The sequence below is a fragment of the Lissotriton vulgaris genome, chromosome 2_1 (genome assembly GCF_964263255.1).
Source record: "Lissotriton vulgaris chromosome 2_1, aLisVul1.2, whole genome shotgun sequence".
Lineage (NCBI taxonomy): Eukaryota > Metazoa > Chordata > Amphibia > Caudata > Salamandridae > Lissotriton > Lissotriton vulgaris.
The window spans coordinates 2,026,309,918-2,026,333,696 of NC_141687.1; the positions used below are offsets into that span (position 1 = coordinate 2,026,309,918).

The 23,779-nt window shown below is 45.4% G+C and overlaps 1 protein-coding gene across 1 annotated transcript in view; it reads right to left on the reverse strand.

The window, feature by feature from the left end:
* Positions 1–23,779, reverse strand: part of LOC147733678 (transient receptor potential cation channel subfamily M member 7-like) — a 1,990,815-nt gene that overhangs the window by 692,382 nt on the left and 1,274,654 nt on the right. The window contains exon 24 of the mRNA XM_086958252.1: positions 16,463–16,647. Within this exon, the coding sequence (XP_086814378.1) occupies positions 16,463–16,647 (185 nt within the window). The remainder of the gene's footprint in view (positions 1–16,462; positions 16,648–23,779) is intronic.

Sequence of the window (23,779 nt, forward strand, 5' to 3'; positions counted from 1 at the left end):
ATTTATATTGGAACGCATGCAGTGAGAGAAAAAGTCACGCTTCCATTACCTCTATGGGGAAAAGGGCATGCAAAACTCTTACCCACCACCCAGGCTGCCCTAGCGGCTGGGGCGAAAGCTACAAAATGCATGGGTTGGCACCACAGAGTTACACTGGAAACAACACTGTGGGAAGACAGTTGGTTCTCAGAATTACAAAAATGTAAGGGTTTTGGAGCCTGGGACCTAATTGGAATCTCAATGGTGGGGTACTTGTTGGGGAATGGGGGCCTCATGTCATTTTCCGAGCTGTCACTGGAATACGAGATGAATTCTAATCAATTTTTTTAAAAATGTGCACCTCCGCCAGGCCTGGCTGACGCATCCGTGGGGAAAATATACCAGAATTTGCCCCGCTGGAGAGTCAGCTCTTTATGGAAAAGCTTGGAGAGGTGCAGTTCCTCGAACATATAAGACTTAACAATAACATGCCAAACAACTTCAGTAGGTTGAGGGGAGAGTGTGTGGCTGATCTAGGAAAACTGGAGGACATTGACTGGGAGGCAGCCCTGATGCACCCAAGGGAGGTGGTGATTAAAGCGAAACTCAATTTAGTTCAATTCAAAATTTTCCACAGGGTGCATTACAATAAGAAAAGGCTACATGCGAAGGGGAGGGCAAAGCACCAACGTTGTTTGCGCTAAGGTGCGGGAGAGGGCACCTTCCTACACACAATTTGGGATAACTCAGTCCACGTGTACTGGAAGGAGGCCACTAGGGAATTGGGCAAGGTCTTGGGCGAACCCATCCCTCTCAAACACAAGTTCATCCTTCTAGGGATCCCCAACAATTGTGAACTTTCAAGGTCTAAGCTTTTGTTTTGCAGTTTTGGCCTTGTAGCGGCAAAAAGGGACATGGCTCGCTACTGGAAAGTAGGGCAATGCCTGATCCCGCAGGAATGGAAAAGGGGAAGGGACATGTATATGGTGTTGCAAACAGTCACATTTGTCAGAAGGCTGCCCTTGTAAGTTTTGGAAGGTGTGGGGTGGTTGGTTAACTTATTACTCCCTGGATCTATTGGCAGATGATGGGGAAAAATACCAAACACTATCGTAATGAGTGGGGGTACTAAAGAACCCCCAGACAAAAAGAGGGACAAGGACAAGGCCAAGTCTAGACCAAAAAGGACTGAAAAGTGCTATATCAAATTGCAACTGAGATCTATGCCTCTTTACAATGCAACAGAGTTTCATGAAAGAGAAAAGAAAAAAAACAAGTAACACCATCACAAACTGGCTGCAGGGAATTCCTCTCAGCAGAGCCTAAGTGGCACAAATCACAGAATTAGCGCTAGTCCCCCTTAGGAGAAGATTTCCTAGCTGCCTTCTAACACATGCTTCTATGCACACACAATCCAGTGGAAATGCTCTGCTTCCTAATTGTAGGTGCAATCCTGTGTCCTTGAAAATCCCCAAAAAAGTGGCATACTTTCATAATCCAAAGGTCCTCAGGAAATTCAAACTCTTAAGCCTTTTTAGAGTTCAGCTATGTAACCTTGCCGCATCCTCTGCAGGAACATGTGGAAGAAAGTAGGCAAAGAAATAGACTAAGACATACAGAATTGAGAAAAAATCTTAGGCAAAAAGGAAGAGTCTGAAAAACATTGAAGGATGAAGAAGCAGACAGCCTGCGTTTCGAATCTCAAAGAAACTTTTTTCTAAAAAGAAACCGGAGATTGCATGATTATCAAAGTTTGAAAGTAGAAACCATGAGTTTTGTCAGTACCACGTTTAAATTTCAATATGGAACAACAAAAGTCCTTGAGGTGAAGGGGTAACCTATTCTGTAGTGCTATAAGAAAACTAAACACTGTAGGTAATTTAACCAACAAGCCCTGCTTGAGAGAAACAAACAAGTACAAAATGCCAGCTAAATAAATACTTTATATATTTATATTAATCCCCATCTCACTTAAATGAAGGGAAAATTAACCATGTGTTTATATAGAGGGTTAACAGAAGAATTGTTGCTCAAAGCAGTAAACACAGACCACCAGCCAAAGTAAGTTGCTCTGGTTGAAAGCATACAGTATGATGACAAAAATTCTAAAATTTCCTGAGAAAAGCCATTACTTTCAAATGGCAACCTTTTAAGGATCATTTTCTATGCCCTACTTTTTTTTTTTACTTTGATTTTGTGATTCATACATTACATCCAGTTGTGTCACTTGTACCTCTTTGGACATCATTACACTCTTAAGGTTACAACAGCTGTATAATGCTAGTGTATACATAAAAGCAGATGAATGCATGTGTGGCACCATCATGTAGTATTCATGGATTAAGATAATATATAAAACAACTTCCCATCCCTCCCCCGCTTGGTCCAACACATTACTACTCACAAGAATGTAGTTAGTTTGATATCCATCGGGAATCTGTACCTGGTCTACCAGCTCGAAAGCCTATGTGTCTATCCCCATGGGCGAACACGGGTTTGCACTGTACTATACAGGTTCCAGAGAAGTAAGGGGATACGGATGCTATATATAGTGTTATTGTGTCCGAAGGTCCGTAGTTTTGAAGGCTTCCAACATCATGTCCCATTCCATTGAGGTTGGTGTTTTTCTCAAACCTCTATACTCCTCCCTACATATTACTACACTCTCTTCCCTCCCTCAGCGTATTACCTCCTCGTGTTAGTTTAATATTTTAGGTGGCAAGGCTGATTTTCCATCTTATAGTTATGGATGGCTTTGCAATAATTAAGGCCAAGTCTGCAAATCTCGCCTGCAGTTTCTGGTTCGTGGGACGATGGTGTAAGCCCACTGCACAGCTTTCTGCTGTGTTCCAGTGTGTAGTCCCAGTCACTGCTCGGATTGTGTCCGAAATGTATGCCAAACAGGTGGAAAGGAGTTGACATGTCCACAGCATGTGCATTTAAGTGGGTTCTGGGGATTGGTATCTTGGGAAGTTTTTCTGTGATTCTGGGTAAATTTTGTTTGGTCGATGGGACAGGAGGTAAGCCTTATGTACTATTGTGGACTGAATAAATTTAAATTTAGCATTGCGTGACTGTTTGGGGGTATTCCAATAGAGAATCCCATTCCTTATCCGTCAGTTCTCTTCCTCTGTTTCCTTTCTCCCTTAATTGTGCAAGAAACCTTGCGGCTTGTGTGCGGATGCGCCGATAGAGCCATCGGATCAGTTGGCAACCATTGGCCATTAGATATAGGGAGTTAACACATTTTTCTGTAGGGGGTTCTGTGTTAGTAGGGGACCAGTGTTTTCTGATAAACCTAGCAATATTAGCATGCAGAAGGAATAGGGATCCTGGGATCCTTGTTCGTGAGTAAAGTCCTTGTGATTTAGCAGCACTCCATTGGCAAACAATGCCCCTATTGTTGTCACCCCCCTCCCTTTCCCACTTGTGTATGGGACATTTTGTTACTAACCCTGTGGGGTGGGAAGACCCAATAGTGGGATGTTTGGGCGTATGGGACAGCTCATTTTGTGTACTGCAGAGCTCTCCTCCAGTAGCTAAGGGCTATTTTTGGTAATACTGGAGCTGTTGGCGGAGTCTTGCTCTGGGGAAGTAGTAATGTGTGTAGAATTTCTTGGGATAAGGCATCTGGCGCACATCCTAGTTCGTGTAAGTTGCGTTGAGCAAGCCAGTATGCAAGCCATTGTAACTGGCTTGCGAAGCAATATGCCCGAAAGTAAGGAGTTCCATTGCCCCCTTTGTCCGTCCTTAACTAAAGCTTGGGAAGACCCACCCTTCTGCGGCATTTCCCCCATATTAACTCATATAGTAGTGTGTTTAGGACGCAGCTGAGATCACTATTGGAAGGTTGGTAAATTAATAAAGTAATTGTGCGAACATGACCATTTTGGAGATTGCTATACGGCCTGCTACCGATAGGGGGCGGGATGTCCAGAAGGTCATTTGTGTAAGGAGAGCAGAAAATGCTTTTTGGAGATTACCTTCCAATATATCTTGTGGTGTCCTATATATTTAGATGCCTAGGTATTGGAAGGTGGTAGGCGCGCCCTGGAAGATACAGAGCACAAATAGTATTATTGATGGCGTAGATTATTTAAAAATAATAATAAAGCGTATGATTTAGTCTCATTTATAGCAAATCTTGTTATTTTTGAGTGTCTGCTATATTATTATGATCAGTTTTTAGTAGTGTAAAGTCTGTAGGTAATGCCCCTATTTGTTGTTCGATTGCTGGCCTTGCTTCATGGATTTCCTGCAGAATGAGGTCTAGCTTATCCGGTGTTGTGGCTTATCCGGTGATGTTGGTAGATGGTATGTAATCCGATGTAGGTGTTGAAGTTAAGCTTTCTGGTTCGCCCTGTTATGCATTGCCAATCGTTGTGGTTCCATTGTTCTCCCCCTTGTACAGCCATTTCGTGATATGTGGTGGTTGGGACCTCTCCTTTGACCTTCGAGTTGTTTCTAGGGCACCTGAAAGGGGCTTAGTATTGTGGTGGCTGACTACACAGCAGGCAACTGGGCAGCCGACCTATGAGAGATAGGGGGGGAGCAGATTGTATACGATTCTTTGAGCACTTGCTCAGGTGAGCTATTGTGCTAGCTATCTGCTTGCTTTGCAGTGGTGGTAGGGTGTTGCTGCATGCTTTTGCGCGGAGATGGTCTTCATTTCTTCTTACTACCTGTGTTGATGTGCGTCACAGACAGGCCAACGAGTCAACCATCGCCCGAGCTTCTTCGCACTCAGGGGAGAAGTAGGCACCTTACGCTGTCAAAGTGGGCCTTAGATTGAGCTGCGCAGCCGTACACACTGCCAGTGCAGGGCTGTTGCGCACTCAGAACGCCATATTTAATTGATGCACCCATGAGATTAATTATCTGAGGCCTGGATCCCGTGCCTGGCAAAGATTGATCGGGGGTTCCCCATTGAAGAGCGGCAATGTGACTGTAGCAGAACTGCGGGGGTCCACTGCAGGGAGGCTCCCCTCCCCACATGTCCGGACCGCAACACTCGATGTCTGGGATGGGCCCCAGTCTAAGCCCCCTCTCACTCGGATCCATAGAAGCAAATGCAATCCCCCGATGTGGTGCCCAACCTTCAATCCTTTAGCACAGTGGTTTCCAAACCTTTGACTCCTGAGGACCCCCATTGAGTCACAACTGGAAGCCGAGAACCCCCAAGCAATTTGTATGATTTAAATTTCAAATATTAAAACAGTAATTCGAAAAAAAACATTTATGCACACAAAATAAATACTCAAATTGCTAAGGATTTTGGGGCCAGATGTACGACCATTGAGCGCCTCGCAATTGGCAACACATTGAGAGTGCAAATTGCGAGTCGGTAAATGAAATGTACAACAGTGTGTTTAACACTGTTTGGGATTCCCAATGGTGTCACAAATTGCGAGGCTCATTAATATTAATGAGCCTCTCGCAATTTGCGAGCCCATTGGGAATGCCAGCCCTCCGAGGGATGGTGCCATGCTGGGCTCAGCAGACCACCATGTCTGGGACTGCTTTCAAATAAAGCATTTTTTATATGCAGCCCGTTTACATGCATTTAAAAAAAAAAAAAAAAAATTACGTTTTTGTTTAATTTTTTAAGGGCAGGCAGTGATCCTGGGACCACTGCCTGCCCTTAAAAAATAATTTTCCATGCATTTGGAAAGGGGAAGGGGTCCCCTTGAGACTCAAATTTACCATCTACTTGAAGAAGGTGGTAATTGCGAATATTTTGCGACCACAATTGCGGTTGCAAAACATTTGTACAATGTTTTTAGACTCGCTATTTGGAAGGGAATGTCCCTTCCAAATAGCAAGTTGCAAACCCTATTTAGCGAGTCACAAAAAAATTGCGACTCCCGAAATAGGCTATGTACATGGCCTAATAGGTTTTTACAATCGCAAACGGGTCCGCGAACCAGTTTGCGCATATAAAAACGGGTCGTACACATGTGGCCCATAGTATTTTATATTGAAGGAATTTGCAACAAAGGAAAACATTTAATGGGAAGGTTGGTGCCGCATCTCCGTGCCTAACTTTTAATCTCTTACATGCTGATGACGGCCGGGAACCGTCATGGCACACCTTGCTCGTGTGCTGATGACGGCTCCCGGCCATCATGACCGCACCCGCGATCGGAAAGTGCCGTACAGGCGCAGAATCGCGGCAGCATGCAAGGGGTTAAATTGTTGGTTTTATTTCGAAGTACGAGGCTTTTTAACAGCATCAGGTTAATGAATGACTGGGAAAAACATAAGTAACTAACTGGTACCAATCAGTTTGCAAGCAGCTCTATGAGGACAGTTTATAGGTCTCTCTGCTAGATTACGATTGTCACATATGCAGGGCCGGACTGGCCGTAGCGGGCACCATGCAATCCCCTGGTGCGCCGCATAGGTGGGGGGCCGGTTTGGTGCCCCTGGGGACCGTTTTTGTTACAGGGCCGTGTTTGCAGCAAAGCTGCAACATCGACCATGTAACAAAATCGGCAGAAAACCGACCCTGGCAAAGAGCTCGGCGGCACCCACAACCCTCCGGGGGGAGGGAGGCCAGCCGAGCACTTTGCCAGGGCCGGTTTTGGTTCCCAGTCCTGCCTTGCACATATGAAGTGCAAAATAACAAAAGAATATCTGTGACAAAAGCAGTAATCCACGGACCTATGCACATAAAATACTGCTTTATAAAATGCATGTTACAGGTTCTTTAGGCATATTAACTCTCTGTGCTACATTAGTTAAGTCAAAGGTGCCACTGAGCAAAACTTTCATCTCTCTCCAGCAGCTACATTAATCACTGGCATTATCTTGACACTTTTATTGTTGCTGGAAAGCTGCTAATTATACAGGAAACTTTGCTGTGCTTTTAAAACTGCTGCCTACGGACCGCCTGAGAATGTGTTAAGGACCCCTGGGGGTCCACGGTCCCCAGTTTGGGAGACACTGCAGTTTTGCAGCCTCCCAGCCACTTAGAAGGGGCTCGTCATGTGTCTGCCAGCTCCTGCCGGCTGCTACTCACAGCTTCAGTTGCCGCCAGGGACCCCAATCAGTCACGGAAGTGGTCGCAGTGCACCAGCGATGTCCCCAGGCCGCCGCCCACTCCCAGTAGGACCAGTAAGCATCTATCGTGGGGGGTTCTCTGGGAGCCCCAATTGAGGTCGCTGCCGCCGACACCCATATGTGGGCCAGGTATGGAAGGGGTCTCTCTTCAGTAGGTAGACCCTAGTCTTCCTCCCTTTGCGTGCATTTGTTTCATGGGCACGGGGTAAACCGCGGTCTCAATCTTACCCAGCGCAGCTCTACCTCGGTCAGAGAATCAGTCCATTTTGATACATGGTATTTCAGTGCAGTAGTTTGCTTTAGCTCACTCCATTTGCCACACCCGGCCTCGGTCGCCGTCAGGGCCCCTCCTCGAGACGCTCTAGTATGGCGGCAATACTCTTACCGCAGGGTGAAGTTGTTGTTTACTGGCTCGGCAGCCCTCACTCTCGGCCGGTCAGTCGCCTCATTTCTCCAGTAGCAGTTGTTTGATGGCGGGTGCGTTACACGGGGACTTCACGACCGAAGAGGCAGGTCTCGGCCAGTCAACAATGCCGATTCTCACAGCTCAGAACGGCTTGCCCGCACAACCTCATATCTACGCCAAATTTTGGCTCAGGAAAGGCAGATCGTAATGTCCGCACCCGTTTCCCTTTTTTTTTGCTCTGAGGTGCGTTAACATGTATGTCCCCACCACGCAGCCGATAACTGCAGGAGTTCACTACCACCTGGTCCAAGAGCTCTGCTACAGCCGTCTGCCATGAATGATCAGCAGTTAACCACGCCCCCCTTCTACACCCTAGTTGTGATCGTTTTATTAGTACACCAAATGAAACAGCGGGGAAACCTGCTCATCTCCACACCATTGTGGTCGCCATTACTGGATGACCTTATAGCTGAAATTTACTCTTTTGTACTCCAAGTAGTAATCCAAGACTTAGAGAAAAGATTGATCTATACTGAGTGGCAAGTGTGGAGTACAATTGGATTAGGCCTGACTAAGTGACAGATTAGGTTTGATGGCTCGCCATCTTTAAGAGGGTTAACTCTGGAACCTCTACAGGTACCCTGGAGGTCTTGGGCCTGGTAGTATACCAAAGGTTACCATGGAGAGACTTCACCTATTTCTTTCATGCCAATGTACATAGGTCAGGCACAAGGGAAACAGAACATTTGTCTCAGGACACCTGATGAAGGGAACTAAGCAGGCAAAGGTAGGGTTGGATAACTATTTCTGATCATGCACCTGTGACTATGTGTCAATTGGTATTTACCTGTGGCAGGATAAGATCAACAGGACGGAGAGCCTTAAGACCTTTAGGTTATACCTCAAAGCTAATACAAAAGAGGACTGGATACGTAAATAATGCTATGCTTAAAAGACAGTGGCTAATAATCACTGCTCCAGATGAGAGTTTGGTAGGAGTATGAGGATTATGAGGCACAGGTAATGTGCCCCTGTCAAGACATTGGTGTCTTACTGAGAGAGTTTCATGGAGTTTGGATCTTCTTTAAAACTCCTAAAACAAACGTCATCAAAACTCCATAGAATACTTAGCCCTAGGTTATCAGCACTGGAGGCGCACCATGGAGCTATCCCCTCCGTAATGCCAATATCAAACAAATGTGTACAGAGAGGTACCATTCAAGCCAGTCTCGCCCTACGTCAATGGAGACATTATAATGTGTTTTTTCAGGGTCATCAGTTTGCTCAAGAATTTTGATGTAGGATAACATCACCTCTGTTCTATTGAATTTTATCTCCTAAAATGACTTCCAGTCAGGATGGATACTAAACAGAGGCCTTAAATACTAAACAGAAGACTTGATCCATTTCATAGCTTCCCTTCTGCGCTCTTGGATCTCCCATTACCTCGTGATCTTCATAGGACTCCGATCTGGGAACAGGCGATCTTGTGCCTCAGAGTAATTCCCAATTTTTTATGCAGTTTTGAAAAGGATTTCATGGGTTTCACCATCTCAGATTTCCACGGGAATTCTGTTTGTGCCTGTATTTTGAGACCCCTGACAGGAGGGGTGTCACATTTCTAAAAGAGATAAGTAATTTCTCCAAGTTAAAAGTATATAACAGTTGAAAACTGATCCTATTAATCTAGGAATTTTGAAGCTGCAGTATCCCATTGTGCCCATCAATAAGACATTTATTTTTATTTTTGCTCGCTGAGCTTAGATTGCGAACACTGCTTCTTCACTGATTTCAATGTTATTTCGGTTAAAAACGTTTTTCATGGAGTGGGGGAAAGATGTAGGGTTTAGCAAATTGAAAGATTACCCAGCAAAGTTTTTACCTACTATGGGACAGGCGATTGTCTGTTGCTGCCCTTACCTGTGGAAGGTCAAAGACATTATTCTAGCCATCTTGTGAAAGCCAATGGTAATCCTCTTGATAGCAGCTCTATAAATTTAAGAAGATCAAATCTCATCAAAATTTGGAATCTTGCTAGGACTGTCTATCCCCTTTCCCAGTAATTCATAATATCATTTTCATTCACATTCTCAAACTCAGAACAGAACACTTAAAACTGGGAGTTAGAAGAAAAAGCTATTTCTTCTGTTGTTGCATCTTGTCATTTGGGATCAAGTGACTATCACAAAGGCAGGATCCTAAATCTCCCCACTCCTTCTTAGAAGAACCTCTAACCCTTCCTTTGACATACCTCCAAGGTGTCCTATCAAAAAGTGGAAACTTGGAAGCATCATACCTGTTTAGGCTGAATGAGGTCTACTGGGCATGAATTTCAACTCCTCCAAGCCTGCAAACAACGTTATTTTAAACCTTAAGTACATGTGGGGCTGGCATTCAATTTTTAACTGCGATGGTTGCAATTTCCATCAGCAACACTATCACTCTCTATCCCCTGCCACTGACCTGGCTGCAAATGATTCACTATTATTAAATCATAGCCTCATCGCATTATGCTTTTAATCCAGGTGAACACCGCCCCAACTTTGCTTTCAACCACAATGTGGAAACAAAAGGAAATACAGTTGACACAATTTTGTTTATTTGAACAAGTTACTTAACTTTGGTAATGCTCTTTCCGGTAGAGACTCTATTGAGACACAGATTCCTCCCCTTCTAAATATTACCCAAGCGTCAGACGTGAACCACAAATGTTTCTGCAGTACCTCTGTGAGCCAGAAAGTGGCACCTTGCAGCTCCGCACTGATACAGTTTCGATCTGGAAAGAACATGTGAGACCTATACAGGTGCCAATCCCACTTGCTGACATCAGTTGCTTTTGAGGATGCCTGGTATCCTCGATGCAGAAGCCCATAGGGAAATTGGTAGATAGTGCGCAGATTCCAAGAATTCGGATTATATTAATAGATAGAGTCCTACCACAGAACGGGGAAGATGGGAGGGTCAGTGAGGAATCTATGGCTGGATAGTCTCTCTACCAGAAAGAGCGTAACCAAAGCTAAGTAACTATTTTTTCTGATAGAGAGTTCTAGCTGCAGATTACTCACCTTTTGATTAGATACCTGAACAGTACCTTTTCAGAGGTGGGTGCGTGGATGGACTCGAACCAGAAAAGCCTGCAGGACTAAGCAGGAAAAATGCCCTTCTCTGTGATCTTGATTGTCCAGGCAATGAAGCTTCATAAACGCATGGAGGAGCGCCCACGTAGCCACCTAGCAAATGTCTAGGACAGGGACCCTACGTGCTAATGCAGTGGTAGGAGCTTTGGCCCTGGTGGATTGGGCACGTAGACATACTGCAGGCTGATTCTTAGCCAGTGCGAAGAAGATCTTAATTCAGAGCAAGACCCAGCAGAGGCGTTTTTCTCCTGAACTGCCATTCCGTTTTTCTCTCCAGCAAACCTCATTAAGAGCTGACTGTCCACCTGGTGGTCTTGGTACAATCTATGTAGAAGCTCAGAGCTCTCTTAGGGTCCAAGAGATGAAGTTTCTCATCCTCCTTAGAGGGGTGAGTCGGAACATAAATCGCCAGCAGGTTAATGGTTTGACTGACAGAGAATGGCATCACAACTTTTGGTAAGAAGGATGCTCCTGTCTGAAGAACTATTTTGTCTGAGAAGGAGCAAATGTATGCTGGATTGACAGAAAGCCTGATGCTCACTCACAAGCCATACAAAGGTGATGGCTATGAGGAATGCAGTCTTCAAAGTAGGGAGTCATAAAGGACAGCTGTGAAGAGGCTCAAACAGAGAACATATCAGATGAGTTGGGACCAGATTAAGGGCCCCATTGGGGCATGACAAAAAAAAAGAAGGGGGAAATATGTGTTGTAGCATTTCTAAACATCGTATCTTATCTGGTGACTGAAAACAAGGTGGGATGATATGGTAACCTAAAGAAGGCAGAAAGATAACCCTTAACTGGGCCCAAAGCAAAGTCTTTCCAGGAAAGAGGCAGAACAAATAACGGAGCAGGAGATAACTTGGCCTGGACACGTGGGAGGCATGTCTGCTGGGCCTCTACAAACGGACGAAGCTGACTAAGATTCCCACCAGATTTTGGGACCTTGGTTTAATAACTGCGAAAAGACTCATCACTAAGCGCTGGAAGCACAGCGAATCCCCCTAGGCGATACATGGCGCAACTCCTTTGACAATTGGGCCAGGGCGGAAAGTGTCGCCTTGCACAGGGAAGAAACGGCAGGACTCTGTGCATACCCTATAGCTCAGGCCTGAGATGGCACCCTGACCGCCTTTCACCGTGCGTGCCTTCAGGAAGGCATCACTTAGTCACCCCTCCCTCCTAATCATTTCCCCAGCCGTGATGCTGGCGACAGCGGCTGATTAAAGTGGTGATCCTGCACTCGAGCCCCACCAGGAGGGACATCTCTGTCAGAACTCACTTAATGGGCTCACCTGCCATGACTCGATGAATACGACCCTCGCGACACCAGAACGGGAACTACAGCTGCTCCCTTTTACTCCCCCGCCTAGCCCCCCCCTGCTTATATGCCATCCCCCCCCCCCCCCCCCCCCCCCTTGAGCCAAGACCCATGCGGATTTCCCCTGCCCCCTGCAATAACTGTACCCCACATCAGACATTTCACATCGATGACAGCATGATACACACACGTACCCTTACCCATGTTCCTCTTTGGTTGATATTTTTTTTTAGTGTTTTCAGTTCCCATGTTACAAGTTACTGTTATATACTTAATGTAATGAGTATGGTGCACCGAATATCGCATGACATGCATATCCCTTTGGGCCTACCCAGACGACGCTGATGCAGATTTGAGTATGTTGACACTGTAGCCCAAAATAGTGGACACGCTTCTCTGAGGAGCAGGGCGGGAGGCACGTCCTTGAAATGTGAACATTGATAATTGATACACATGACTAGACATACCGTGATGCATTACATGTCTTGAGTTTTTTCTTGTTTAACGTACCCTCAAACTGTGATGGCACCCCTTTGCCGAAATGTAATTGCTCTCATTTGGTCGATGTACTCCTCACTGTCCCAAGTGACCCCACACCTTCCTGGACTGAATGTTTATTGGAATGAGTGCCTTAGACCAGATGCTTGCTCTGCAGGTGATGTACGCCGAATACTGCTAACATAGCAAACTGTTGTTGACTACATATATCTCTGTACATCTGTGGTTTTTCTTTTGGTTCTTTCTTTTCTAGAAGAAAGACGAGTTTACCCTGTAACACCATTGCTTTGTCACGTAATCTCAATAAGAAATGCAATAAAAGATATTCAAACATGAGATAACTTGGCCTGGATGGAGTCAATCTGACAACAGGTGTATAAAGTTTTCATTCAGGGACCCCTGGCTACAAAGATAACATTAACCACATACAGTGGAAGACCGAAGATGTTCAGCGGTCATCGCTCATGTGTAGGTAGAGATTGCGCAGGTTCGGTTATAGAACCCTCCCCCGTTGCTGCAACAGCAAGTCCTCGCGGAGGGGCAGCCTACTCAGAGGACACACACTCAAGCCCAGGAGTTTGAGATCTCATACTCTCTGTGCCCAATCCAGGTCCAACAAGTTGACTTGGCCTGGTCAGTCCTAATTTTCTTGGGAACTGGGGGCAGAAGTGGTACTGGAGGAAAGGAATACAGTCCCAAGCTCCTCTCGAGGCAGAATGTGTCGCTGAGCGAGAGACGCCTTGGAAACTTTACCGCACAAAACTGCTGACATTAGGCACTCTTGGCGATGGCAAACAGACCGAGCCAAGGTACTCCTCATTCGCAGAAGAGACCTTGAGCCACCTCCAGGTGTTGCTGCAATTTGTGATCATATAGGTCTCAACGGCTGAGCTTGTCTACCATGGCCTTCAAGGATACCACCAGGTGTTTCACCACCAGGAAAATTCCTTGATGGTCCAGCCATTTGCAGAGGCGCAAGAACTCCTGGCACCGGGTCCGTAAAAAAATCAGAGCTGCTTCCAAAGTGGCGCGCAGTAAGGAGGATGAGGATGCTGCCTGTTGTGTGACCCAACCCTTGCTTTTGCCCTGCCTCTGTAGTGTTTCAAGAAGGGATTTAGAGGTTGCTGCTGAGGCTGGGTGGCTTGCCTTTGATGAAAATCTAATCGTGAGAGGACATAATGTTTCTATATTACCAGTCGCTGTTCTGGGGTGACGGCAGGCTAAGGGAATGAGCGGTGGCTGTTTTTGATTTAATTCCTTGAAGAGCCAAGCCTGTTGGGTCTCCAAAATATTTGGCACTGTCAAAAGGGAGGTACAAAAGTAAAATCCAGAAGGTCTCATCCATGCATTGAGATGTTGGGACACTGAGGACACAGTTGACCTCAGGACTATCTGAGGAGTATAGATCGTCATTTATTATGTGTTTAAATGCATCTTTACTACTACTGCAAAATTTTCCTTGAGTTGGTCAGATAGTTGAGGGAAAGCCATATCTTGCAAGGCATGGGTATTACTGCAGAATTGTCTTTTAAAGATTTAAGAGCAAGGCTCCAGGGAGAAATATTCTTATTTCTCAACCACCGCTGGTATTTTCGACTCCCTCAGCAGGAAAAATTGGGAACGTTGCGGAGACTTGTTTAGGGTAGCATGAAGCCTGCTCCACCAGGCTCTTTGGAGAACAGTGGACTGAAAGATATTGGGGAGAAGGGGAGATTACCCAGAGCCGGCCAGTACATTCTTGTCATTAATCTGTTGACTGCTGGAGAAGATGTCCATTTCTCCCAGGCCTCCAGGACTGATTTTAGTAATGCCTCATTGAAAGTCAGCAAGTGATTGGAAGATTGCAGCACTGGATTCAACATCTAAGTCAAGAGTTTCAGTTTAGGGCCTGATTAAAAGTTTAGCAGACGAGATACTCTGCCTGTCTGTTTCGTTTAAAAACAGGAGGACCTCAAGTTTTCTGTCGACATAACCTCCACTGGCTCAACTGAAAGCTTACTCTGATGGCCCCAAAGCAGCATGGGCTGTTGGTGGAAGGATATTACACCATCCACCAAATGTTTATGTTTATGTTTATTAAAACTTTTATAGCGCGCTCTATTACCACGGGGTATCCTGGCGCGGTGAGTGATTGGACAACAAGAGTGCTGGATCAGAGCCTAAACGAGCTGTTAGAGGGCGGCATTGAACAGATGAGTCTTGAGTTCCTTCTTAAAAACAGTGATGGTCGGCGCAGCTCTAAGGAACAGGGGGAGAGCATTCCAAGCAGAAGCTGCCTTAACTGAGATAGATTGGCCTTGATGGTATGCTTTTATTTTCCTATCCATCGGTGGTGTGTGTGTATATGTGTGTCTGTGTGTGTGTGGGGGGGGTGATGGGAGCTGTAAACCCAACATTTTGTACATTAAAAGGAACCGCTGTGATGGCAGGTCATTTCAATGGACAGAGATGAATTGCTAGACCGGTGGCCATATCTAAATTGGACAGATAGAAAGCCGCCAGGGAGGCAGAGTTAATGTACTCCACCATTCTGATGACTGGAGTATCGTCCATCAAAATCTAAATCAGTCCATTGGTCTCCACCGTCGGCAATGGTAATTCCAGGACCTCTGACACCTTATGGATAACAGAATAAGAGGAGGGTACCTCCAAGGAGAGGGGGGCCAGCAGAAACTCCATCTTTGTATCTGGAGATGTATCAAAATCAATATCATTCCTGAGAGCAATACATAGGCTTGAGAGAAGTGGAGTTAACAAGTATCCCACCTCACTATAGTAATCCGTCTCAAGGTGAATGGCTTCAGGCATGTCCATGGGATCTTAGCCTGCTCTTTAGGCAGTTGTTGCTACTCCAACAGACATTGAGCTTCCCTCCTGGTGCAGTCAATTTCCTTCAACTTGGGGAAGGTGGACTACCTGACTGGCCTAGCAGAACTGGATGCAACGGAGTCGGGGCAGCAGCGCCATGATTGGCATCCTCTGAGGTGGGGGTAGTGGCACTGGAGGGAGTGTCTGGGTCTCAGAGGCTGTGTACATGATTGAGCCAGTGCAAAAGTCGGTGTCAACAAGCCCTTTGGCATTAGAGAAGTCAGTCAACAGTACAGCCAAAAAGTAGTCTCAAAGGCTCACTTGCTTGGCCCATGGGATCATCTACCTTTTTATTCAACTAGACCTAAAGTTCCAAAAACCTACATCATAAAATAGTCAAACTTAAGAGTCTCTTTCCAGCATGATTCTTACTGACCATCTCATCCTCTACATGCCTAATCAATTGTTGGTTCTTAACCATCATTCGATCTTCACTGTATCTGGGTCTACCCTTATCGCTCAAATGTCTCTTCTCAATATTCTATTGCCATCCATAAGTAACAAATATTTGACATTTGATGTTTAAATATGGTCTTATACATGTTATTAGCACGTAGAAATATATTTTTTCTCTTTGTATAAAAAAAGTTTACTTCATATTTGTGAAGCACTCTGTCAACCTTTACGAGTCTACTTCATACCATAGCTGCAAATATATGAAAGAAATATAATCTAAAACAACTTAATGAGAGACATGAACATGACAACCGGAAATTAAAGCACACACTTATAGTGAACTGGCAAACTATATCACAACTAAATTGAAATTATACACAGTTATTTCAGAAATTTGAAAAGACAGTTTTGATGCGTAGTTGTGCACGTGCCTGAACGATTCAGCATAATTAGTTGCAGCACAGAAAGACAGGTCTAGGTCATTTGACACTCTCCAAATAAAGAATCTATGCCAACAGATGGAACATTTAAACGTGTAATTTGGTTCACCATATTAGTTGGTACACTCAGTAATAAAAGTGAATAACATCAACTTTTTTCTAAATATATACTGTCTTGGGAAAGAAACACAGTCCAGCAGAGCTGAAAAGTTAACCAGTGGAAAACTTACAGCTTAATGTCTGTATCAAAAACAAATACTGATCAGTAACAAACAAATGAGTGGATTGTAAAGTTATAGTAATGAAAAGATTGCTCATGATGAGAAAATAAATATTTGTATCAGTATTTTCTTACTTGGCCCATCTGAAGTCTTGTCCTTTTTTCTTCTCTTGCATACAAAACAAAACATGGAAGCCAAATGGCTAAGGATGATTAGGGGCGGAGGAAGAACCGGTTTTTCATGATATGCCATAACAAAATGATAACGTTGGTATTTCCACACTATGTTTGAAATTGCCTTCACTTGGAAATATACATTGCTTTTTGGGGACAAAAAGGAAAGGTTATTTTGCTTAGGTTTTATTTTAAAAATCACCTTCATTTACTTGCAATTTTAATTCAGTGCGAACAACTCAAAAAGTGGTAAAGTTCAAATTAATCCCAAATATCATTATTTAAATCTTAACAATCTTTCATAATGTTTTTATTCTGATAACTACATTATTACAGCTACATTACAGAAGCTGCACATAGAGAACTAACACAGGCTGGTATTTAAATGTGCATGCACCAAAACAAAATGAGTCTGACCCAACTAGACTTTTTTTTTAAAGACAATTGTCATAGAAATCTATATTTTTTTTCTATAATTGTTCAACATTACAACACATAAATAAGGGAAGCACAACGTTTATATATATTTAGACAAGGTAATTATTAACACTAAATTGAAAAACGAATTACATTTTTATGTTAATAAATAGTGGTCATTTATCAGCTGATCCAATTAACGGCACATACACTCTGGCGTTGAGTGCTACTCAGTGTGTTCTGTTTTTAACAGCCGACTAACCTTGATTTTCTTAGGGAGTACACATCTGAAATTTTAAAACCAGTTTTTTGGGGCATATGTATCAAGCAATTTTGTATCCGCAAACGCTGCGATTCGCAAAAAACAGCGTTTGCGAATACAGCATTGCAAAACGCGATGTATGAGCCTTTTTCGCATCGCAATATTAAGGAATCGTTAATTTTGCAATTCCTTAATTTTGCGTAAGCATTTAAGGAATCGCAAATTGCGCTTCCTTAAATGCTATGTCGCAAGCACCCAAATTGTGCGATTTCTCCTTAAGAAATCGCAAATTACAACGGGCATGTATGTGCGCCATATGCTCACACATGCTCATTTCAGAGGTGCATCAGGGTGTCCTTATGACACCCTTGCACCCTTGAAATTATTAAATTATTCTCAATTTGCGATTCTCAAATTGCGAATCGCAAATTGAGAATGACTTCCCATTCATTCCTATAGGCCTCCTGGCCCATAGCAATGAATGGGAAGGTTTCCTTAATTGCTAATCGCAATTAAGGAATACTAAGAAATCGCAAAATAGTTGCACATTTTTAAATACATCCCGTTTTGCAATTCTCAAATAGCGATTCTCAAAAAATCGCTATTTGAGAATCGCAAAAACGGATTTTGTTACATATGCCCCTTTGTTTATAATGTGCTTAGCCTTCCCACACCAGAATATATCGAGAGGTATACCTCATTCAGGACAAGGCATTTGCAGGCACCTAGCTTACCTATTTCATTCAAAATACACACGCCTAATGCTTATTATACAGCACTTAAATATGAAAAAAAGACAAATGCACTCAAACAGATGATATATTTTTCAAGTTTAGAAATGCATATGTCAAAAATACAAACTGGCAATAAGCATTCAAAGTAAAATCCGGCTTTCAAGAAGTGTGAAGTCTGAATGTAAAAGAATGAGTGAAAAGAATTTAACAATGTAAACGTGATGTCCCATGCTGCATATTTTATATTTAGTTGATGCTGAGGCTAGAATTGTTTTCTGTGCGTGAACGGTAAATTCTTTACAGTTGATCAATGTATTTGGGAAGCAGCTCACTGCATATTATCAGAGAAGCTTCACTTAAAGCAAAACTTTTATGACCTGTGTGTTGTATTTAGGCCCTGCCTATAACTGATGCAAAAATACTTTTATTTGATTCTTTAAAAATCATAAAAAGGGTGGAACACACCACCATAAAATGAACAGAATACAACAATATGCAAGCTTAAAAAAGATACAATAAAACATTTTCAGTATTTTTTTTAGATAGATGTACACGTATCTATATCCACTATTTCAAATTTTGTACAAGAAAAGGAGAGAGGGAAGTGCAGAACCTTAAGTGCTTGGGATAAAGGAGGAAGGGGAACAAAGAAAGATACACAACATTCTAGAAGGGGATCGGCCCATCTGCATGTCACCTTCTCTCCTACTCTAAGTCACTGGGGCCTTCTATCCAAAGTCTTATACTGGTATGGCCATAACTATACCTCCTATTTCTAATGAAGTGCTTATGCTTGAAGGGGGGGGAAAGAAAGTGCAAACAGATCTAACCAGCATAGCCAACAAGTCTCACTTTTGGGACCTTGTGCGGACAGAGGGATGAGGACTCAGTTGAGGACTAAGAGATGGCAAGTGACGCTAAAAGGCCCTCCCAGGTCTCCTTAGATATATGTAGGCTTTTTTCATTGGTATTGAAGCACTTCACATGAGCACCAAATACAATACTCGAGGATACATTCAGTCAAGGACCGTCGCACTGCGTAGCAGTGGGCAGAGTCCGAAGATTTTATGATTTTTAGTTAGGGGGGCTTGAACCCGCCCCTCTTCTCCATTGGCTGGCTTCCTAAATGGAGTCCAGCCATTGGAGGATAGGGGCGTCACTCGGTTAAAGCCAGTTTTCTTCGGATTCGGGGGCGTGTTTTTTGCGTTCTTTCGCCCTGTGACGTCATCCGTCACTCAGAACGCAAAAAACACGCCCCCGATTCCGAAAATTTTGGACCTTTGCGGCCGCCATTTTTTTGTTGTTGTTGCCCGGAACAGCCTCACTGCCACTCAAGGTAAGTTTTCTTCTGCCCCTGATTACCTCTGGAGCTGGCACTTCACTGCCCTGAAGGTCCTGACATAATAAAAAGTGATCGGCAAGGATGAGATTGGCGGTAGGCGCTGCAGTTTCATTGCAGCTCCTGCCTCTGCGGGTGGCCCGCAGCTCACCTCGGCATCGCTCCTCTTTTCATACAGCTCAATGGACTGCGTGCGACTGGAGAGGCAGGCTCAAGCTCCTGTGAGGGGATATGGTGACGGGACAGTCAACCCCTGTATAGGGATTCAAATGGGTATTCGTAATAGTTAAATGAACGGAATGGAACCTCTCCCAGGGACCTAGGAACCCTGACATCTGCTGCTGACTGACACCAGTTTCTCTTTCTATGCATCTGGTACCTTAAATACTAGTTGCTGGGGAGAGGCGTGCAGACTCTAGCAAGGTAGTATGTTTTCCATAAATGATAACATTCGGCGCCACTCTCTGAAATAAGCCTTCTTCTTTCCACAAGATACAAAGTGAGTGCGTTCTTCCTCCCTTTTAGAGAGGTTGGGCTTGTGATGCTGCTTCAGGGTTGTTTTTTTTCGCTGTGTTACCCATAACACCCCGAAACCCAGGACAGCCCCTGTGAGGCTGCTGCAGCCCTTGCTGTAAAGAGAGGCTCATGTGCTCTCCCTTGCCCCATTAATCGCTCTGGGCTTTACCGTGTCAAACAGGCCAGCACTTTACCAGCACCGAACGGCACCCCCACGCCAATAACCGCAAAGCACAACATTCAGGGATGAAGTTTTTATTCCCTCATTAAATTAAGCCGGCCACTGCGCCTTTGACTGGCAGGAGTGGCCATTACGCCACCTCCCCGCGGGCGCGTGTTTTACGGCAGTGGTGTAAATACTGCCAGCTTTATCTGCGTTTCATTGCCCACGACGAGCAGTCATCATTTCTGAAAATATGAAGTGTGCGCGTTAGTAGATTAACGTCTAAGGCTGCTGGATGCAAAATATGAAATATCGGTGAAAGCCAGGAAGCTCGAATGGAAACCAACAGCAAAACTGTAAGCATTCCTCAGCAGAGATTTCAGTCGGGTGCTTTAGCGATGTGCGAAATGTTTAATATGCCCTGCTCCTGCGGTGCGAGGGTGCCCTTCTCAGCCGGGAGGGAGGGCGCCACCGCCGCTGATGTGAGAGGGCTCCTCTGCCGCTGATGTGCGAGGGCTCCTGTTTTGGGTTCTACCGGGCAGTTTCCTCCTCTGAATGAAAGGCCGACCAGAGAGAGCAGCTCTGCCGGTGATGGGAGTATAGAGACAGAATGCATGCAGGGGGATGAGGTGGAGGGAGGGAGGGCTTCACCTGAGGGCAAAACAGAGGCAGCAGCGCGAGGCGGGGACCTCTCCCCGCCACTCCCCCCAGTCTGCAACTCTTTCATTGTCTCCCATACCCTGGACTCTGCCTCCAGGCGCCTTCGGCGTTAAAGCAGCAGTGACAGTTTGGTCTGTGTGTCTTTAGAATACCTCCTGAGGCGCTCTCACACGCGCCAAGATAGCTCAGTGGGTTAATGCGCCATTAGCATAAGGCTTATAATTTCTATTTACTTTGTTCATGACACCATACACAACACAGGTGGTGTAATTACGCGATTGACAGCAATCACTGCAGTGGTATTTTTTTTCAAATGTACATACCAGTACTCTGGTATCAATTAAAGCTCTTTATTTTGTAATTTTGGCATTTTCATCTATATTTATCCATTCTCATTTTATTGGCATGTATCCTTGGGCAATTATTGTGGGTGAAAATATTGAAGTGCAACAAGTACATTTCCACAATTATTTAACTGATATATGTACACTTTGACTTTTATATCAGTAGGAGTTTATTGCACTGCAACTCATTTACAATAAAACTCTACAGTGTAAATATCAGCATTTTAGTGCCAGCATCGCTGGGACATCGCTTTCTTTTTAGGTCTTGCCTACAGGCAACTTTCAGCTGTTTGCTTAAGACGTCTTGTGGACCATACCAACAACTTCCAGAGTGGGCTTAGAGCCCGCCCACTGCGTACGATTGGTTCGCTGTATTGTCACTCATTTGCTTGCTTTTCATTCAGTGACTACCTACCTCTTCTAGTGTTTCTTCCTTCCTTGGAGCATAGCTTCTTTACCCCCCTTTTTAGGTCGAAGACCGTAGGCTGCGCTTGCGCCTTGCTTCCCTGCCCCCTGGCTGTGCTTGCTCCCCTGCCCCCTGGCTGTGCTTGCTCCCCTGCCCGGGCTGTACTTGCTCCCCTGCCCCCTGGTTCCCCTGCCCCCTGGCTGTGCTTGCTTCCCTGCCCCCTGTCTGTGCTTGCTTCCCTGCCCCCTAGCTGTGCTTTCTTCCCTGCCCCCTAGCTGTGCTTGCTTCCCTGCCCCCTAGCTGTGCTTGCTTCCCTGCCCCCTGGCTGTGCTTGCTTCCCTGCCCCCTGGCTGTGCTTGCTTCCCTGCCCCCTGGCTGTGCTTGCTTCCCTGCCCCCTGGCTGTGCTTGCTTCCCTGCCCCCTCGCTGTGCTTGCTTCCCTGCCCCCTCGCTGTGCTTGCTTCCCTTTCCCCTCGCTGTGCTTGCATCCCTGCCCCCTCGCTGTGTTTGTTCTCCTGGGTGTGTATGTGGCTCTGGGTGTGTGTGGCTGGCTCTGGGTGTGTGTGGCTGGCTCTGGGTGTGTGTGGCTGGCTCTGGGTGTGTGTGGCTGGCTCTGGGTGTGTGTGGCTGGCTCTGGGTGAGTGTGGCTGGCTCTGGGTATGTGTGGCTGGCTCTGGGTGTGTGTGGTTGGCTCTGTGTGTGTGGCTGGCTCTGTGTGTGTGTGGCTCTGTGTGTGTGTGTGGCTGTGTGTGTCTGTATCTCTCTGTGTGTGTGTGGCTCTGTGTGTGTGTGTGGCTCTGTGTGTGTGTGTGTGTGTGGCTCTGTGTGTTTGTGTGGCTCTGTGTGTTTGTGTGGCTGTGTGTGTGTGTGTGTGTGGCTCTATGTGTGTGTGGCTCTATGTGTGTGTGGCTCTATGTGTGTGTGGCTCTATGTGTGTGTGGCTCTGTGTGTGTGTGGCTCTGTGTGTGTGTGGCTCTGTGTGTGTGTGGCTCTGTGTGTGTGTGGCGGGCTCTGCGTGTGTGTGAGGGCTCTGTGTGTGTGTGGCGGGCTCTGCGTGTGTGTGAGGGCTCTGTGTGTGTGTGGCGGGCTCTGCGTGTGTGTGTGTGGCAGGCTCTGCGTGTGTGTGTGGCAGGCTCTGTGTGTGTGTGGCAGCTCTGTGTGTGTGTGGTGGGCTCTGTGTGTGTGTGGTGGGCTCTGTGTGTGTGTGGTGGGCTCTGTGTGTGTGTGGTGGGCTCTGTGTGTAGTGCTCTGTGTGTGTGTGGGGCTCTGTGTGTGTGTGGGGTTCTCTGTGTGTGTGGGGGTTTCTCTGTGTGTGTGGGGGGCTACATGTGTGTGTGGGGGGCTCTGTGTGTGTGTGGGGGGCTCTGTGTGTGTGGGGGGCTCTGTGTGTGTGTGGGGCTCTGTGTGTGAGTGGGGCTCTGTGTGTGGGGGGCTCTGTGTGTGTGGGGGGCTCTGTGTGTGTGGGGGGCTCTGTGTGTGTGGGGGGCTCTGTGTGTGTGTGGTTGTGCGTGTGTGTGGCTGTGTGTATGTGGGGCTCTGTTTGTGTGGGGCTGTGTGTGTGTGTGTGTGTGGGGGCTCTGTGTGGGTGGCTCTGTATGTGTGTGTGGGTGGCTTTGTCTGTGTGGGTGTAAATGCAATAGGTCATGCATTTGCGAGCGATTAAGCTATTGGCATTGTAAATGACAATGCCATTTATTTAACGATTAAGCTATTGGCAATGTAAATGACAATGCCATTTATTTAACGATTAAGCTATTGGCAATGTAAATGACAATGCCATTTATTTACGATTTAAAAAGAAAAGTCATGAGCAATGCCAATAGCTCTACCTTTAATAAGGCAGAGACCATTGTAAATGCTTGTTTTTTGGTAGGCACGGGGAAATTAAGTGCTGTTGAGCTGAGACTCAAACCTGGTTCCCCAGCTCCAAAGTCGGCAGCTCTGCTGCTGCGAAAGCCTTGAATGCGGTTTTCAAGCCCAGAAAGGAATCATACACATGGCAAGACCCTCACTAACGAAATAAGAGCACTACCACAACTCCTACTTGGCGATTAACTCTTCACTAATGCAACACAGAGGACCAGTATTCAGTCTCCGACCTGTTATCAAAGTGTAGTTATCACTAGTCACAATTCAGCTTATTTTAGGAACTATATCACAATTCACATATTTGACGAAAAAACACACAGAGAAAACATACAACGACGTACTGAGAAGTGTAGAGTTCAAAAAGCAAGCACAGAAAAGCCATATTAGACTGAAATTCCCACGGAGTACTAAAATCAGTATTGCAACAGCCTCACAGCCCAGCCAGGAAAACAACTCTTCACATTCCCGGAAGATGGCAGCAGTAACTAACCTCTTCTTTTTGTGAATATGCGTACACTTCCTCAATTTCGTTATCGTGTTTTTTTATTCAGACATACTTAGAAAATGCA